Here is a 20863-nt window from a genome sequence, read left to right on the forward strand (position 1 = left end):
GATTGAATCTGACTAATAAGCAAGTTGATTTCAGTGCATGGTTGATTCATTCGTATTTATTGTGTAAACAGGGTTTTGTACAACAGCTGTATGCAAAAGTAGTTCTCTACCATCTGCCAGTGTGTCCTACTCCTAATTGTCTAGGTCGCAGCTCTAGTGTTTAGGTGTTAGTGGACTTATATTTCAGTGACTTAAAATGGCTCAAAATGAAAGGAGGCTATAACTTTATATACTCCTATTATTATTATTGATTTATATTTTATAACTTGTCTAACTGCTTTCAGCCGTGTATTAAAATTAAGGCATGTCACTGCCATTCCATTGTTTGCCGTTATAAATTACTGACTACTAACATATTCCTCTACGCTCAGTGGGCCATATGCAATTAAGTTTTTCTCCTGTGTTTTCTCCTAGGATATCATTTTTTATCTTCTCTTTAAAATAACTTTTTATCACTCTGCAATTCAAAAAGTACCAAAAAGTTAGTGAAGAAATAATATCAAAATTACTGTATTTTCTTGCTTGCTGGTGGCTTAAAAGGCATTTATTGTCAAGCTGAGAAAATATCACCAGGAGAAAACTAAGGAGAAAAAGTGAATTGCATATGGCCCCGTGTCTGTTAAAGTGCTGATTAGAACTTTGCAGAGGTAATATGGGGTGTAGAGACATAATTTACATAGCCAAAGGGAAGAAACACTTTACAGGTACTAAGTACATAAAAAAAGGAATCAGTACACACTGCAGCTAATATAAGCCGACTCGCGTATAAGCCAATGTACCCACTTTTCTCTCAGAAACCAGGAAAAAGTGATTGACTCACGTATAAGCCCCTTCCTCAGTATAGCCCCCTCCATAGTAGCCAGATGTGCCCCCAGTAAAAGTCAGCCCCCCTCCCCAATGGCAGATGTGCCCCAAGGATGATACAGCTCTGTCTCCAGATGCCAGTAGATGGCATCTTAGATGATTGCCACATAGAAAGAATCCCCAATCATTGCTGTGCTGACACCTTACTTGCACGCTCCGCTCCACAAGCCAGGGGACACAGTTAAGTCTTGAGCAGCGCACTCTGCACACAATGTTGCAGAGGATGGGGGCACAGACACAGTAGGGAGCCAGGTGGCAATAGCAGGATCACTAGCGCAAGATCTTTACGCTCCTCTGCCAGTAACAAAACCTGCTCCACCATCCGTTCTGCTCCTCTGATTCTGATTACCTACATAGAGGGAAGGAACTGGTCCCATAGAGCCTTCCCAGTCATCTCTACATACCCTCGTTCCACCACTGTCCCTTCATTAAAGTTCTTTGACCAGGAGGTTGGATATGTCTTCGGCCCTCCACAGACAGCATTTAGAAGTACTCATGTCCCTTAGTAAACAGAAGATGAGTGGATCTGTACAGCACATGCTCAAGAGTCCCAAAGGACTGAAAGTTCAATGGGGGAAAGCGGTGGAAAAAGGGCATGGAGAGAGTACCGGGAAAACTCTAAGGGATCCAGAGCTTTTCCTACACATGGGCAAGTATCTAACCTGAAGCAAGTTTCCTTGCTTTAAATGTAACTGATCCTTTAACCTCGGTTAGAGATGAAGGCCTCATTTTGTCACTATTAACATTATATCTATATTGTGAATATATGTTTTCTGCATTGAATAATGGCAGTGGCAGTGTCAGACGCAGCAATAAAATCATGGAGCCCAAAAAGAAACCGGTATACTGTTCGTGTGTTTTGTCTCACTCATTTAAGCTCTTTATCATGTAGGAAGACTATACTACTGGTACATTTGCCTGCAATTACATCAAGTTCTTATATATTGATAATACAAAATTCCAAATTCCAAGAAGGGGGTTGCGCTTCTATGGTTAAATGAACAAATACTGTCGGGGAATCACAACACCAACTGAAGTCACTCCACACATATACAATTGTCATAAACTAGCTATGCTTCTTCCTCCACCTCTTCCAACGTATTAGCAGAGAAGGATGCCCTGAGGAATTCATTAAAATTGCACATAGTGCTAAGCATTGTCTGGATATATCATAGATTACAACAAGTGCTGAACTCCAGGGCCATGTGCCACCACCGAATGAGGGGAAGGGCCATATACACCCCCCCTTGTGAGTACACTCACTAGCCAGCCAGATGTAATAATCACTGTAGATTCATCTGGGCGTCAATCCAATAAAAGTTCAATAGAAATGACAACTACTTACATAGTACGGCAAGCCTGGTCGTGGAACAAAAGCGCAACATGTCTCCTTAGGACTTATACATCAGTAGTTGGTGAACGGGAACGTTTTTCCTGAGCCAATTGAAGTGCCTGGGAATGAAAATGACTCAAATCACGAGCCATGTTCACTCATAAAAGTAAAAAAATAGTGTAAAAAAAGATTGAACACTTCCTGGTAACTTCCATGACAATGTGTAGTGCCATCGTGTGGCAGGAAAGGAAAATTACAGTTACCATAGTTACCAAACAGAAACACATAAAAAAAACCTTTAAAAATAAAATACACTAATAGTTACCTCAGGGTGTGAGCTTTCTTTTTTTAATATGTATGTCATGAAGTATTACTGTTACTTTAGCAAATAAGGGCTTAATTATTGATAGGATACAAAAAAAAACCCACAAAACAGAAAAAAATACACCTTTATTTCCAAATCATATATTGTCAATATGCATTGTACTAAGAACATAATTTAAATGTTGTGATAGCAGAGACAGATGGGCAAATAAAATGTGTGGGTTTTATTTATAGTAGCATTGTTTATTTTAACCACTTCAGGATCACAGGTTTTTTCCCTTAAAAACCAAAACAACTTTCACATTTCAGCGCTCCTCCCATTCATTCAGCGATAACTTTATAGTTACTTATCACACTGAAATGATCTATATATTGATTTTTTTCGCCACAAATTAGGCTTTATTTGGGTGGTAGTTTTTGCAAGGAATTATTTAATTTTATATGCATTGTAAAGGGAATAATAAGGAAAAAATGATTATTTCTCAGTTTTCAGCCATTAGTTTTAAAATAAAACGTGCTTCGGTACATAAAACCCACAAGTTTTATTTGCCCATTTGTCTCGGTTATTACAACATTTAAATTGTGTCCCTAGTACAATGTATGGTGATAATATTTTATCTGGAAATAAAGGAGCATTTTTCCATTTAGGGATTTGTAATACTTTTTCACTTATTACAAGACTTATTTTTTTTTGCAAAATTAACAGGGATATACTCTCATTACATTAATATTAGAAAAGTCCCAAAGGTAGCAATTTATGTAAAAAAATTAAATTATGTAAGTTTTATTTAGTGTTTTTTTTTCTGTAACTGTGGGGCAGGGTTGGAGGGGGTTAAAAGTAATAAAATAAAGAAATAATAATAATAAACTTTCTATATAAAACATTATACTGGTATAAATAGGTGTATTTTACTATTTGGCCATAAGATGGTGCTACTGAGACCGTGTTTCTATTAATAGAACACGGAGGAACACGGAAGTGTCGGGTCTGAGAGCTTGTGTGACGTTTACAAGCTCTCGGAAGACACGGAACAGTGATCAGGATTGAGAATCAAAAGATTCTCACACCCTGATCACAGATGGAGGGGGCTGCGACGGTGGATCGACGGTAAACAGGGCGGGGATCGTGAACACGACGGTAAGGCAGCAGAATGCATATCTACCCCCCTGATCCGCACCTGTAGTTTAAAGGGGCGGATCCTAAAGTGGTTAAAGCTATAGGGGATGGAATTGGAGAAATGGTGTTTTTTATCATTTTTTTCCTTGTATTTCCCTAGAAAATAAATAGGAAAAAAAATAATTACTGAAAACAAGTACCGTCCACAAAAATCCTAATTTGTGGCAAAAAAAACAAGGTATAGTGTAAATCATTTAGGTCTGATAAGTAGTGAAAACGTTATTGGCAAATGAATGGGAGAAGCGCTGACAGGTTAAAATTGCTTCCATTTTAAATGGAAAAGTTGCCCACAAATACGCTCCTCATTGTAATATCAAATTACTGATCACCTTGCTACACTTTAGCTCTATTGGATCACTCCTGCATAAAAAGTGTGTGTATCACTTTGAATAATCAATGAAGTTGGGGTAATATGCAGAGCGCTCAACAATATCTCATGTCTACTTTAAACTCAGTTTACATATATGCACGCAATCCCTAGAATGTCCTCATAGGATCAATATATAAAAAACAATAAAAGCCAAAACAGATAAAGTATAAAGGAACATAAAAAACAGTCTCTGAAAAAAGTCCTTCAGACAAACATAGTGTCAAGAAGTCTGAAGGACTTTTTTCAGAGACTGTTTTTTATGTTCCTTTATACTTTATCTGTTTTGGCTTTTATTGTTTTTTTATATATTGATCCTATGAGGACATTCTAGGGATTGCATGCATACTGTATATGTAAACTGAGTTTAAAGTAGACATGAGATATTGTTGAGCGCACTGCATATTACCCCAACTTCATATAAAATTGCTTCCAGCCTTAAGGTGAAAACAACCCATGGGCTGAAGTGGATAAGTAGTAATACTTCATAAGAGTTAGTTCAACCAACTAAAAAAGACAGGATATACAAAAAAACAAAACAAAGAATAAGTCAATATGCCTGCAAAACCAATAATGCATAATTCTTCTACAATAGAGGAATGATCTAAAGGAAAGAACAAACATAAACAATACTGCGATGAACGATACGGAAAGTCGTGCGTAATCGCCAACGATTTTCGTATGGTCCAGCACCGTTACTGTCATTCTCATTTTTAAGTGTACAGCCAGATGTCTTTTTCCCTTCACTCTGAATTAGAGCAGACCCCTGACCCACTTCCTACTAGCTACTCCCATATAGGTGTTACGACCAAATGCTGGCCTTGGAGCAGATTCAGCAGATAACGATCAGTCCATTGGTTTCCCTCTCAAAACTTTCCCTCTCAGATTCTTAACTTTACAAGATTGTGGATAGACAATAGAATAACTTGCTTTATTATTAATCCAAGATGTGCGTATCACAGACAGAAGACAAATATATTTTCCAGTTCCTAAAAATAAGCCCAATAGCTCATCCAATTTATAGCCTGCTATCTGCTAGGGAAACCAAGCTATTTATCACTCGCAGACCACATGTGCTAGTCTACCGGTATTTGGTGTCATTTTATAAAGCATTGCTGGCTGGTTCCAAATGTGGCCACAGATCCTCAGTAAACCAATCCGGGGAGGAATCGCAAAGACGAATAATAAATGTTGTACTTTCTGCTTGTGATCTGGGGGCTGCCCCTTTTGCTGACAAGGGGGTAAACATGCCTACTTTTCAGGGAAGCCAGCCCCAAAACTCAAAGTCTATAAAGGTTCGGGCAGTACCGACCCCTGGCAGTCTTCCAAAATTCCACCAACAAAGAACTTTCTCCAGGCATGCGTTCCTAGGAGGACAGGACGCATGCCATATAAGGAGTTTTGATATTAATGCCTGCATTTGAACTGGACTTTATTTCATTCAATATCCCCACAAGGACCGCTAAGCTAAGTAAACCTCACCATTATTTCCCTTTTATTTCAAGCTTTGTGTTTATATATTAATTAGTGTATGTAAATGTGCGTAATGCATTTTTGTTATTAAAACATTTATAAAAAGGTTATGACCTGTTCCTGAACATACTCAATTGTACTTACTCCTCCAAATCGTTACCTTGTGTTCTATAGTATTTTGCATCTACAACCCGTATGCTGGCGCCGATCCCTGCATACAACTAAGGGTTCAGTTACAGTGTCCTCAGTGTGTTAATATAGTTACAGTAGTGTGCTGACTCGCACGTGGTGGCAAGCATTTGAATTGTATGTGTGTGGTGAATCCTTTGGAGTCAGAACACTCCTCTCGGCTAGTCGGTTCATAGATTGTGACTCCACATATGGGCATCTATGCGCAAAGCGACAGCGAGACCGAGTTTCTGACTCTGAGCGGTTGACCCAATCCTTGCGGTTCTTGAAAAATACAGTATATGCAGTAGCAATAAAAAGTATGTGAACCCTTTTGAATTATATGGATTTATGCAAAAATTGGTCATAAATGTGATCTGATCTTCATCTAAGTTACAACAATAGACAATCACAGTCTGCTTAAACTAATACCACACAAATAATTAAATGTTTCCATGCTTTCATTGAACACACCATGTAAACATTCACAGTGCGGGTGGAAAAGGTATGTGAACCCCTAGACTAATGACATCTCCAAGAGCTAATTGGAGTGAGGAGTTAGCCAGCTGGAGTCCAATGAATGAGATGAGATTGGAGGTGCTGGTTACAGCTGCCCTGTCCTATAATAAAACACACACAAGTTTTGAGTTTGCTTTTCTCAAGAAGCATTGTCTGATTTGAATGATGCCTCGCACAACAGAGCTCTTAGAAGACCTATAATTAAGAATTGTTGACTTGTATTAAGCTGGAAAGGGTTATAAAAGTATCTCCAAAAGCCTTATTGTTCATCAGGGTACGGTACGACAAATTGTCTATAAATGGAGAAAGTTCATATAACTCCAAAGGGTTCACATACTGTTTATCGCTACTGTAAAAAATACCAATGATTAATCAAAAAAACAACAATTAATATGCCAAAAAAGGCCCAACACCACAGTTCTACAAAAATAAAAACCCACATAAAACTTCATTAAAAGGTACCTGAAGTGAAACGTAAAACAGGGAAACAGGAAATCTGGGCGCCCGCGTTTGGTGGAAGTTTGGTGAGAGGAGATCACAGTCCCTGCTGGGGTGGCTGTGGTGTAATTCATCCATTTTTCTCTAACCCCTCAACCCTCAACTTGAGGCGAACAAGAATGTTTATTCTTGCTTCCTGATACTGGTACAGTCCTAGTGTGAGGGCAGGTTGTTCCCCATGGGTATACAATAGCATTAAATCACAGAGAAAGGCAGCAATATATTGAATATAACCATTTTCCAATAACACCCACCCCCCTCCACCCAATAAAAGAAAAATGAACAGCGGTAAAAGCATGTGCCCACAATGCGACTTTTTGTGGGATTTCTCCCACGACAGGTGATTATTTCAGTAACAATATGATTTTTGCATGGCCAATTAAGAATGGGGTCAGCTGTCTGTGAAATTTGTGTTCTGAAATGTGACATCTGTTATACTTTATTACAGCCTAGAGTACCATAGTACATGCAACTTTGACAGTGTGTCAGTATATGATGGCCTACCACTGAGCTCGCCACTGTTAGCAAAGATCTGCAGCCCTGTAAACTCCACTATTATATCTTCCTTTAATGTGATGGGTGTTCTCTTCCGAACTGATGGCAGTGTGAGGAGATCTGGGTTCCAGGCTGTTTACACATCAACATATAGAAGCACCAGCCAACCAGGTACAGATATTGATATGTAATTACGTATTTGCATTTCTATCTTCGTATGTGCTCTTTGTAAGTCCGTTTCATTGTAGTTTGAGTGTCCAAAGACCATCATTCCAGAAGTCCTGGTCTTTGTCTATGTAATCTCTGGCCTTGATGTTTTTCTTAAGTTACGTACACACTTACAGTGCTGCCTATAATTATTCATATCCCTGGCAAAATTTGACTTAAAGTTACTTTTATTCAACCAGCAAGTCATTTTTTGACGGGAAATGACATAGGTGTCTCCCATAATATAATAAGATGATGTACAAGAGGCATTATTGTGGGGGAAAAAACATTTCTCAGCTTTTATTTACATTTGAGCAAAAAGTGTCCAGTCCACAATTATTCATACCCTTCTCAATAATCAATGGAAAAGCCTTTATTGGCTATTACAGCAATCAAAGCTTCCTGTAATTGCAGACCAGCTTTTTGCATGTCTCCACAGGTATTTTTGCCCATTCATCTGTATCACTTTAGAGGGTCTTCTTGCCATCACCCTGATCTTTAGCGCCCTCCACAGATTATCAATTGGATTTAAGTCAGGACTCTGCTTGGCCACTCCAAAACGTTAATGTTTTTGTCTGCTAAGCATTTCTTCACCACTTTTGCTGCGTGTTTTGGGTCATTGTTATACTGAAATTTCCACAGGTGCCCAAGGCCAAGTTTCTTTGCAGACTGTCTGATGTTGTCGTTGAGAATCCTCATGTATCGCTCTTCCTTCATGGTGCCGTTTACTGTGATTAGGTTCCCTGGTCCATTGGCTGAAAAACACCCCCAAAGCATTAGGTTCCCACCACCATGTTTGACAGTGGGGATGGTGTTCTTTGGGTTGAAGGCTTCTCCTTTTTATGTCAAATGAAGGAAACATCATTGTGATCAACCAATTCAATTTTTGTTTCATCTGACCATAACACAGAAGACCTGAAGTCTTCTTCTTTTGTCCAGATGAGCATTTGCAAAGGCCAAGCAAGCTTTTGTGTGCCTTATCTGGAGAAGTGGCATCCTCCTTGGTCTGCATCCGTGGAACCCAGCAGTGTGCATTGTCTGTTGGATTATCTGCCTTGAGACATTGCCACTAGCAGAGCCCAGATTCACCAGGATGGTGGTGATCCTTGGATTTTTTTTCACCTCTCTCACTATCCTCCCGGCCAGCACAGGTGTTACTTTTGGCTTCTGACCACATCCGCTGAGATTTTCCACAGTGCGGAACCTCTTGTATTTTTTAATAATACTTTGCACTGTTACCACTGGAACTTGAAAACATTTAGAAATGGCCTTGTAGCCCTTTCCTGACTTGTGAGCAGCCACAATGTGCAGCAGTTCTTCACTGAGCTCCTTTGTCTTAGCCATGACTGTCCACAAACTAACTGCAGAGAGCTGCTATTTTTCACCAGTTGAGTTGTTTAAGACAACTGTTCCCAAACAGGGTAATTAAGATGATAAAAAATTGTAAATTTAATGAGTACTACCAATAAAAACAAAAAAAACAACCAATAAAAACAAAAACAAAAACAAATAAAATTATTAGCAGTACTCATTAAATTTTCAATTTTTTATGCAAATTGTCACTTGTGATTCTTATGGGATGTGTGAGTCCACCCTCACCACCCACATATTTTATTGAATTTTAAGTGAAACTTTTTTTATTCTATTGGCGCCTCTGTATATTTTATCACTATTTGATCCACCTGGTGGATGGGTTTTTATACACCCTTTTTTTCTTCTACGGAGAGCGACTTTTTAACCTGAGCGAGGACAGATCTAATCTCCTCGTCTGTGATTGAAGTGGTTGCCCTATATCGGCAACCTAGACTTGTGAGTATAATTCCAATCGTCCTAATCATTGTATGCCATTTATACAACAGTAACACAGATTGGGGGCTCTCGATTGTCTTTTTTCTTGTTGTTCCAGGGTAATTAAGATGCTTTAGAACAGCTTGGACTATTTGGAATAGTATAGAAATTTGTAGTGAAGATGGAGGAGGACGGTGAAAGAAGTGAGAGACTGCAGGGACCCGGGGACTCGCGCCGGCGGACATGTTAATGTATAGCGGCTGGCCGGGGGAGCAGGGGCAGAGAGGCGAGCGGCAGCGGCAGTTCCACAGGTTGTGAATCGATTTTATGCTGAAATCGATTCAAAATCTGTGTGCAGTGTATGGGCAGCCAATAGATCCCTCTGTGATCAGATTAGATCAGAGAGCGATCTATCTGTTGGTCAATCTGGTGGCCATTCGACCAATGTATGGCTGCCTTTAGGCTACTACAATCTTCTTTCTGAAGGCCTCAGAAAGCTCTTTTGATCTTATCATGGTGTTCACTCTCACCTCAGTAGTCAGGAGGAAACCAAACAAAATGTCTGAGGTTCAAGCACAACTAATTCAAAATGCTTGAATAACAATGTTCTAAACACGTAGACCTGATATCCTACACCTGTGTGTGATTTAAACCATTTTAAGTAGGAATAAATGTGGGGGTGTCCTGATTTATTCCTCACCAGAAACTAACATTTTGTAGAATTGCACTTAACAAAATGTTTTATTGTTTAGTTATAGTACTTGAATCTCTCATTATTGTTAAAATTGAGATGAAATATCCATATGTCCAAGAACGTTACAGGTTTTCATACCATGTCCTAATTGTTTTACATGGCTGAATATTTTCCTTTTTTTCAACTCAATATAACTAGAAATTTCCCATCTTGCTGCATGAGTAATACAGCCATGCAGATTATGAGCTTGTTTTCTTATTTTGCAGTTAGAAAAAAAAAGCATTTCCATATCTTAATTTCTGCTAGAATCTGGGTGAAAAAAAGCGCATATTTTAGACAAGACAGACAGACAACACAAGAAACGTACCATTTATACTGGGCTTGGAGGACTCAAGCACTTCAAATTTGCAGCCACTTATGGCGCTTTTCCCAGGCGCCCAAAAGCATTAGGGATCCTTAAAGAGCCTTCCCCAAAGACTCCTTTCTGTTTTTTCATAGTGGCTTGATCTGGGGTTCAAACCCTGGTCAAAGGCGTTAACCCTTCATCAATGGCAGCACCCTTAACCAGTACACTATGCAGCTCGTTTACTTTATTTCATGTAAGCAAACTGTAATAATGCTTGCCATTAATCTCTGCAATGTAAAGAGCAGAATATGTGATATTGTCCTCTTTAAGTATTAGTGAAGTTCCACTTTAAGAAGCAGCATAGTACTTTTCAGAATGTACATCATTAGAGAGTGAGGACCTAAATGTGGCGTTCTAACATTTTAAAGTGAACCCAAGGTGAGAGTGATAACGAGGCTGTCATATGTATTTCCTTTTAAACAATACCAGTTGCCTGGCAGCCCTGCTGATCTATTTGGCTACAGTGGTGACTGAATAACACCAGAAACAATCATGCAGCTAATCTTGTCAGTTCTGAGAATATTGTCAGAAACACCTGATCTGCTGCATGGTTGTTCAGGGACTATGGCTGAAAGTGTTAGAGGCAGAGGATCAGCAGGGCTGCTAGCAGGAGTGGTAGGCCCATGATGCCAGGTGAAACAGGTTCATCAGACGGAATCCCCTCCACCCCATTCCCTCCCCACAGCCACCACTCGTCTCACCTTCAGAGCTGGCGGCCGCTTTCTCTAGGAGAGTCCTCGGCCCCCTCGCCTGCGCCCCTGAGAAGGTGAGACGGGCGGCAGCCGCGGGGAGGGGGGGGCAACTATACTACCTATACAGGGACAACTATACTACTTATACTGGGGAAACTATACTACTTATACTGGGGCAATTATACTACCTATACTGGGAGCAGCTATACTACCTATACTGGGGGCATCTAAACTAGCTACCTATACTAGTGCAACTATACTACCTATAAAGCAGAGGGACACCAAGAGCCCCAATAGTGTAATTCGTCTTGGGGACAACAAAATAAATGAGAAGTTAAAATTATACTTACAAACCAGGGTTACCAATAGGCAACCACTGTATAGGCAGGTGGGGAGAACAATCCTGACCCCACTCAGGAATAAAAAGTCGCTCTCTGTAGACAGGAAAATAGGCTAACAACCCTCCACCCAGGGTGGACTCAATGTAGTGTACAAGATACAGAGGTGCCAAAAGAATAAAAGGTAATTAAATGAACTTAAAAAACAAACTGGTTAAACAGAGGAGGCAGCGGTGGTCTTACCCCCTCCAAACAGACACAGGCAAGGACTGCGATTCAGACAGTCAACAATTTATTCGGAACTCCAAAAAACAATGCAACGCGTTTCACGGGCCATACATCCCGCCTCCTCAGGCAAAATACAGTAGGAGTCACAGCATCTGTATTATATCAGCGAGCTTGGCGCCTCTGTGAACTATACTACCTATACTGGGGAACTATACTAGCTACCTATACTGGGGCAACTATACTGGCTTACTTTACAGGGGCAACACTACTGGCTACTTATACTGGGGCAACTATACAGGCTACCTATACTGGGGGCAACTATACCTGGCTACCCTATACAGATGGGCAAATTTCACCCTCAGTAAAGGTGGGTAGGTAGCCAGGTATAGAGATATACCTGGCTACCTACCTACCTACACTGCGGGTGAAAATTTACCTCAGGCAGCAAAAAGTCTAGAACTAGCAACTTTCACCAGTATAAGTAGTATCTACTTATACTGGAGAAACTATACTACCTATACTGGGACAACTATACTATTTATATTGGGGCAACTATACTATCCATACTGTGGCACATAATATTACCTATACTGGGAGCAACTATACTACATATACTGGGAACAACTATACTACCTATAATGGGGCAACTATACTACCTATACTGGGGGCAACTATACTACCTATACTTGGGCAACTATACTAGTTACCTATACTGGGGCAACTATACTGCCTATAGTGGGGTACCTATACTATCTATACTGCGGGCAACTATACTATCTATACTGGGGGCAACTATACTAGCTACCTATACTGGGGCAACAATACTGGCTACCTATACTGGGAGAAACTATACCTGGTTACCCTATACAGGGGGTACCTATACCTGGCTACCTACCTACCTATACTGAGGGCGAAACTTTTTGGGTGCTGTGCAATTAATCCAAAGCGGGGGGGGGGGGGGGGGGCATTGGAGAGGGGTTGCATGCTCGCTAGTTTATCTTAGGCAGCAAAAAACGTCTAGAACTGGCCCTGGCTGCCAGGCAACTGGTATTGCTTAGACGGAAACAAATATGGCAGCCTCCTTATTACTCTCACTGTGGAAATTATTTTCTTGCTGTGCTGGTTTCCATGGGTTAATGAATATTGTTAAAAAGAGTATGCAGGGCCTGTGTTGTGAGTCGACTGGCTACATGTATGTGTGTGACTCACTTACTGTAGTCAAAAGATCAGCATGACCCCATACAAATGACATTTTTTATAAATGAAGCAAAGAGGGCAGCATCCATAATCCTCTAAGGTCAGATGTATTGTGTATGTTAAGTAAAATATTATTTTTCAGTTTTCTCCTAATGTAGCATTGTTTTTGCAGTTAATTGTGGTGGAATCCTAAATAACCATTGGGGAATAATTGAAAGCCCGTTATACCCAAATTCGCACAGCCCTGCTGACTGTGTCTGGCATATTCAAAGCAGTAACAGCATCATCCACATCTCTTTCAACAATGTTTCGTAAGTTACAAATCTGTTTTTTTTTAAATGTTAACTTGTTCAAGATGAGTGACTCTTGGGCCCTTTTACACTTACCGTGTTGCATCATATCTTTGTATCACTGACCTGAAGGGAGGCTTCAAAACATCAAATGATAAATTATTAGCAGAGAAAAAAAATATAAATTGGTTCAAAGCTGTGAACAAAGGCTTAGATAAGGACACAAACTTTTTTATACTGGTATGAGGTTGATGATATTTGCCATAACTCTTTCTCAGCCAAATATTGCATCCACTCTGCTTGTAGCTAAAACATGTGAACTCTGAATTTACGATGCCTCTGTGACAGTCTCAATTCTGTGAAGGATTGTGTAAACAAGGGGTCTAATCTATTAATCAGCGAACAACCTCTCAAGACTCTATTTAGATGTTCTGTTTCATTTAAGGCATCTTAATGACATGTATTTATGCCTGCAAAAAAATCTATGTATCCCCTTTTGATGTTGCATGTACAGTGGTTTTCAAAAGTATTCGGCCCCCTTGAAGTTTTCCACATTTTGTCATATTACTGCCACAAACATGAATCAATTTTATTGCAATTCCACATGAAAGACCAACACAAAGTGGTGTACACGTGAGAAGGTGAACGAAAATCATACATTATTCCTAACATTTTTTACAAATAAATAACTGCAAAGTGGGGTGTGCGTAATTATTCAGCCCCCCGAGTCAATGCTTTGTACAACCACCTTTTGCTGCAATTACAGCTGCCAATCTTTAGGGTATGTCTCTAACAGCTTTGCACATCTAGAGACTGAAATCCTTGCCCATTCTTCTTTGCAAAACAGCTCCAGCTCAGCCAAATTACATGGACAGCATTTGTGAACAGCAGTTTTCAGATCCTGCCACAGATTCTCGATTGGATTTAGATCTGGACTTTGACTGGGCCATTCCAACACATTGATATGTTTTGTTTTAAACCATTTCACTGTTGCCCTGGCTTTATGTTTAGGGTCGTTGTCTTGCTGGAAGGTGAACCTCTGCCCCAGTCTCAAGTCTTTTGCAGACTCCAAGAGGTTTTCTTCCAAGATTGCCCTGTATTTGGCTCCATCCATCTTCCCATCAACTCTGACCAGCTTCCCTGTCCCTGCTAAAGAGAAAAAACCCCCAGAGCATGATGCTGCCACCACCATATTTGACAGTGCGAATGGTGTGTTCAGAGTGATGTGTAGTGTTAGTTTTCCGCCACACATAGCGTTTTGCATTTTGGCCAAAAAGTTCCATTTTGGTCTCACCTGACCAGAGCACCTTCTTCCACATGTTTGCTGTGTCCCCCACATGGTTTGTGACAAACTGCAAACGAGACTTCTTATGCTGTTCTTCTTGCCACTCTTCCATAAAGGCCAACTTTGTGCAGTGCACGACTAATAGTTGTCCTATGGACAGATTCCCCCACCTGAGCTGTAGATCTCTGCAGCTCGTCCAGAGTAACCATGGGCCTCTTGACTGCATTTCTGATCAGCGCTCTTCTTGTTCGGCCTGTGAGTTTAGGTGGACGGCCATGTCTTGGAAGGTTTACAGTTGTACCATACTCCTTCCATTTCTGAATGATCGCTTGAAAAGTGCTCCGTGGGATGTTCAAGGCTTTGGAAATCTTTTTGTAGCCTAAGCCTGCTTTCAATTTCTCAATAACGTTATCCCTGACCTCTCTGGTGTGTTCTTTGGACTTCATGGTGTTGTTGCTCCCAATATTCCCTTAGACAACTTCTGAGGCCGTCACAGAGTAGCTGTATTTGTACTGACATTAGATTACACACAGGTGCACTATATTTAGTCATTAGCACTCATCAGGCAATGTCTATGGGCAACTGGCTGCACTAGCGTAACTCACTCCTAATTAAGTGTAAACGGGCCCAAGGCCCCATTTACACTTAATCAGTTGGTCTTAGTTATAACTGAAAGGTCAACTGATTTTCAAAGTGGAGTGGAGTTAAATAAAACGTTTTTTTGTATTGATATATTGTTACTCAATTGAGTTCTATATTTTTGAGGGAGGTAAGTCCACCTGAACATCCCCCTCTTTTAGACAGTTTTTAAACATTTTTATTATACTCTGGCACCTCTGTACACCAAGCCTTGCTGAAATTCAAAGTAAGTTCCATGTTTTCCTATGGCACTTTTCACACTTAACGCGTTTTACCTAAAATCTTGTTCACAATGCACTGCTATGGAGAAGAAAAAAAACGCGTACCAACTGATTAAAGGGGCACTACAGCGAAAAACTGTAAAATTATAAATATGTGCAAACATATACAAATAAGAATTACATTTTTTCCAGAGTAAAATGAGCCATAAATTACTTTTCTCCTATGTTGTTGTCAGTTACAGTAGGTAGTAGAAATCTGACAGAAGTGACAGGTTTTGGACTAGTCCATCTCTCTAAAATTTTACAATTTTAAGCCGTAGTGCCCCTTTAAGTGTAAATGGGGCCTTATTCTTTTAAGTTAGCCAATAAATGGTATCATCCTGACTCAAAACTCCTTGCATCATGTCATGTAATGTTATGCTTTTCTACCACAGCTTGTTGCAATGGCCATTACAGTCAATGGAACATGACACACTGCCTGTGATGCAAAGTGCTCTGGGTAATGCAGATGCTGCAGTGCGTTAATGTGCAACTCCCGCGGTAATCCCAGAAGTGCCTTGCTATTTTTTCTTCTTGGGTCGTACCGTGGCAATAACGCGCAGGGCGACTTTTCTGCTCAGGCGCAGTGCAAGTATTCTAAATTGCATCCAAGTATAAAAGGACCCTGAGCAAAGAAGCAAATATTGCACCTTAATGTTGCTAAATTAAGTGGACATTTAAAACTTCCATATTTCTGTAGTCAATACGTAAAACTAAAGATGGATCGGGGATCTCCGGCGACGAACAATTATTCCTTGATTCATTTATAAAGACGCCATTTGCCACATCCAAGAGGTGTTTACTAACCCTAATCCATCTGGGCGAATCTGCAAGTGTTGATGGTGCTGTCATAAACGAACAATCGTGTAAATGATCGTTTACATGATTGTGTCAGAACCCGCAAAAGTCAATAAGGTCATATGCAAGCAGGTGTTGTTTGCATGCGTAGACACTTTTTAGATTACTTGTTACCTGTGTTATACCATCTGGAGCTAGGGATGTTCCAACAAGCGAATGTTCATACCAGTACTGTACTATCATGTAGCAGATGTATGAAAACAGGTTCTATTGGACAACGTTCAGTGCCAATGTACATGCAGCCAAATGTTCAAATATGCCTATAAGCTCTTTAAAACCAATACAAATGTATTTAAACAGAACACGTGAATTCTTATAGATTTAACCTCACTTATTTTAACAGGCTCGGAAACTCCCATTTCTGTTCTTCTGAATCTGTGTCCGTGTATGATGGAACAGTCGGTGAATCACGTCTACTGGGAAAGTTTTGTGGACAACAGACGATCAATTTCATATCCTCATCCAACAGTCTAAGCATTGTGTACAGTAGCAGAGGGAGCAACAGCGGGTCTTTACATGGCTTTCAAGCAAACTACTTCTCTTCTCCACAGAATAATCAGAGTGGTAATGTGTTGTACTTTATTTTGAAAATGAAAACAAATGGCTGCAGTTGTATTGTTGATCCTTCGTGTCACTGACATAGGCAGGGCCTTTCAAAGAAGCCAACACACAACATTTAAGAAGACATCTAAGTCATCGTGACATGCATCTCTAGACCATTTGCTAAAAGATGTTTTTTAAATGTTGGTCCTTGGATTTATCCAGCTAATGACAGCAAAGTGAAAAGCCAAATTATAGAGTGAACACCATTGTAGTCAACAAGTCACAGTTATATGGGGTGGTAGCAACAGTCAAAATCCACTTTAAAAACAACAAAAACAAACAAACATATACTGTATGGGTGAACACCATGAGTTTCACAAAATACCTCAGTCTCAGCTCAAGTATATAAATAGAACATCAGTCAGGAATAACCACGTTCCTTTAGTAGGAGATTATATGCATGTACCTTGTAAGCCGGGTCTCCTGATGGTATAAGACAGACCAGAGTGGCAAGAGAGCCTAAAGCTGGTCTGAAGAAGAGTTCCACTGGATGAGCCAAAAAGTAAGATGCCTGAAGACAGTTCAGAGGAATGTCTAGTAGGATGTTCCTTTAATCAAAGAAGTGTCAGTGAATGGTCAGGTGAGCAGAGGTTAGCAGCAGTGTATCAAACAGCAAATGGACAGTCAAGTAATGGTTGGCAACTGAAGATCAGATAGTGTATGATTACATGAGCAAAGGTTAGTACCTGTAGATAAAGCAAAGTTGGCATCTCTAGATGAGACAGCAGAGGGTGGATGCACAGTGATCAGCAGCTGCAAACAACAACAAAACATTTGTAAAGCACTTTTCCTTATAGGACCAAAAGCACATAGGCTTGTCTCAATTGTCTCATTGTTGATCAATACATAATTGTGATTTGTGATGGGGAAAATGTTATGTTATCATAAATGCCACATGTAAAAAGGTGGCTTTTCAGTTTTCATGTAAATGCCTCCAGGGTTGGAGGCTGCAAATCAAACAAAAGATGTTCAGGCAAGCAAAGATCACTGGCAGCATATGATCACAGGTCAGGAGACAGGGGCGTTGCTAGGATCCCAAAAGATCTGAGGCACCCAAGGGCACGGCCCAAATGGGTGTGGCTACAGACCGGAATGTGAGTGTGGTCACAGGTGGAGCCAAATTTACATGAACTTAGCGACGGTCTAAGTACGCCTACCCAGCAAAATGTCCACTGAAGCCCTCTCCCCAGTAATACACAAAAAAAACCCCAAAATAAATATGCAGCACATCACATAAATAGGCAGTGTCCCTTATGTTATATAAAAGCATAGTGATAGTAGCATTGAGTAACATATAGTATATGCATGTATGCATACAGCATGGTGGCTTAGTGGTTAGCACTTTTGCCTTGCAGCGCCGGATTCTCGGTTAGAAACCCAGCCAGGGAGCTGCAAGTAGTTTTATGTATGTTCTCCCTGTGTCTGTGTGGGTTTCCTCCGGGCACTCTGGTTTCCCCCCAAATCCCAAAAACATACAGATAAGTTAATTGGCTTCTCCCTAAATTGGCCCTAGACTGCTATACATCCACTACACAATACATGCATAGACATATGACTATGGTAGGGACTAGATTGTGAGCTCCTTTGAGGGACAGTTAAGTGGCAAGACAATATACTCTGTACAGTGGTGCATAAGATGTCTGCGCTATATAAATACTACAGAATAATTCACAGTACAGCCTTGCAGACATATACTGTGAGCATCCAGACTGACAGAACAAGCATAAATACACACAACACAATTACAGACTGTCCAGCAAGCTCAATGTCTTTGTAGTTAGAATGTAAGGGCTTGAATCACAAAAGAGTGCTAACTGTTAGCACGGCCATTTTCGCGCAAATGTTCGCATTGCGCGCGATCGTGAATTTTTACGCGAAACGATATCGTTTTCACGTGCAAACTCGAATTTTCGCGTGAAAACGATATCGATTTCGCGGGAAAATTCACATTTGCGTGTGAAAACGTTATCGTCTTACGATCGCTTGCAATGTGAAAATTCACGCAAAAACGGCCGTGCTAACAGTTAGCACTCTTTTGTGAATCAAGCCCTAAGTGTTATGCTGGATACACACGGTGCGTTCCCGCACTCGATTTCCCGCTCGATTCCCGTCGATTCGTTTATTTCCAACATGTCCGATTTGCATTTCGATGGATCGTTAGGTCGATTCGCATGTAAAGTATGCCAAACCGACCTAACAATCCATCAAAATGAAAATCGGACATGTTGGAAATAAACGAATCAATGGGAATCGAGCGGGAAATGGAGTGCGGGAACACACCGTGTGTATCCAGCATTAGATTACACACAATCAACTTTGCATAAACGCCTTAGAAAACAGTTTGTCAGTTCACTGAGCAGGTCAAATTAGAGCCCAGATAAAGCTGCATCCACTTTTCACACACAGACAGCATCATGCTGTCAGTGAGCAGCACAAGATCAATGGAGTCACTGGAGCCTGTGGCTAGAGGGGCAGACTGTGTGCTGGGCTGAGCTGACAGCCCGACTCCTACTGCTGCTGTGCCCTGCTGAAGCTAATTAGTACTTCTCACCTCCTCCGTCCATTGATCTGCTCTCTGAAATAATTTGTCCCCCTCTCAAGCCTGCAGTCATCCTCTCCTCTGGACTCCTCCCCCCAGCGTCTGATGCATTCTCAGAAGCTAGAGGAAGAAGCCTGGAGGAAAGGATGTCTGCAGGCTCCAGAGACCAAGCGGCTGACTCGGAGGAGGTGAATAACTGCCGCGAGTTTGCTGGGGGAGGTTCGGGGCACCCCACAAAAGGTTCGTGGCACGTGCAACAAACCTTTTGGGCTAGCGACACCGCTGTCAGGAGATTAATTTGACAATGCTGGTGGTCACCACATTTAATAAGGCCTTTTTGTACCAGTTGATGCATGCAGGCACACATGTACATACACATGCATATCAGAATACGTGGATGCACACTGAACAGTATGCTTCCACATGCCACTAACAGCACACACCCATCTCTTACCATGTGACGGACCATGCATTTGCCACCAGACAGCTGGACCTCACATTGTCCCCTGTTTAAAATAAATCTCTGTATGCCCTTTAAACTGAATTCATAAAGCAGTCATTAAGTGTGAAGATTGGAAGCTGGTTCCCCGGAGTTTGCTTTGTGACTGAATTGTGTCGATTTTAGTAGATATTGGAAGCTCTGCCCTCACTTCTAGAGCTAGAATTTCATTCACACCATACTCATCTTTTACAACGTTTGAGAATTGGAGAATAAGAGGTTTCCAATCTGGAAAGGAATAAGGAGTAAGTGGTTACAGAGGGCTTACATGGGGTACTGGACACATCCTAAAGAACTGAGGAAATGGTTAACCTGTGGGCAACAGAGTTGAGTTCCTTCTTCACAGCGGCCCAATTTATTTGATGGGCTAACCTGGTCATCAATGTCACATGATTAGAAAAACATGACAGTTGGGCAATGGAAGCAGTTCAGTGAAGAAGGAGAGCATGGGTACAAGGATCTAGATATATGTTTTTTGTTTTTTTTACAAGATTTTACAGCTCAGAATAATCTCAATTCAGCTCATTAACATGGGTTTACTAAAGAGGTCCTTTACTGTAAAGAGGCACATTGGATTTTTAAACTCGATTCCGTCACTCCCTATGGCCTGAATGCCAAATTAGACCTGTCTCCCTTTCTAAAGATTAACCGTTATAGATAGATGATCCAATTTTGATTACAAAGTGAACAGGCCATTTTGTACCGGAGTGTGTGGTATACCCCATACTCAGAATGCAATCTATCTCTTTTATTTCCCTCTCTGCTTGACTCCCTATTTATAGAACTATATGTTCATGTTATGCCCTGAGATGATTCTTGTGCACAGAGTATGGCTGGATCCGCAGTGACGGGATCCTTTGTCAGTGCCCGTTGTTATGGCCTTCTAACTGTAAAACTGATTAACTGGTCCATTGATATGACTTTAGAAACAATGTTTTGATGAAAAACTGTTGCATTTCTTTACAATCTCCAAAACGTTTAAAAAGGTGAACAAGTGCAAGTCTCTTGCACTTGAAGTAAGCTATGCATAAATGTTGCATTAGCCTCCCCTCCTTTTCTATCTTTTCTTCGATAGAACTGTGCAAATCTTACTTGGACTATATATAATCTGGTAAAAACAAG

General features: G+C 40.7%; 1 protein-coding gene across 1 annotated transcript in view; it reads left to right on the forward strand.

The window, feature by feature from the left end:
• The window catches only part of LOC137504798 (deleted in malignant brain tumors 1 protein-like), a 218666-nt gene that overhangs the window by 180880 nt on the left and 16923 nt on the right, over positions 1 to 20863 (forward strand). The window contains exons 26-28 of the mRNA XM_068233390.1: positions 7172 to 7389; positions 12941 to 13079; positions 16444 to 16664. Coding sequence (XP_068089491.1) covers positions 7172 to 7389; positions 12941 to 13079; positions 16444 to 16664 — 578 coding nt within the window. The remainder of the gene's footprint in view (positions 1 to 7171; positions 7390 to 12940; positions 13080 to 16443; positions 16665 to 20863) is intronic.

The sequence above is a fragment of the Hyperolius riggenbachi genome, chromosome 4 (genome assembly GCF_040937935.1).
Source record: "Hyperolius riggenbachi isolate aHypRig1 chromosome 4, aHypRig1.pri, whole genome shotgun sequence".
Taxonomy (NCBI): Eukaryota; Metazoa; Chordata; class Amphibia; order Anura; family Hyperoliidae; genus Hyperolius; species Hyperolius riggenbachi.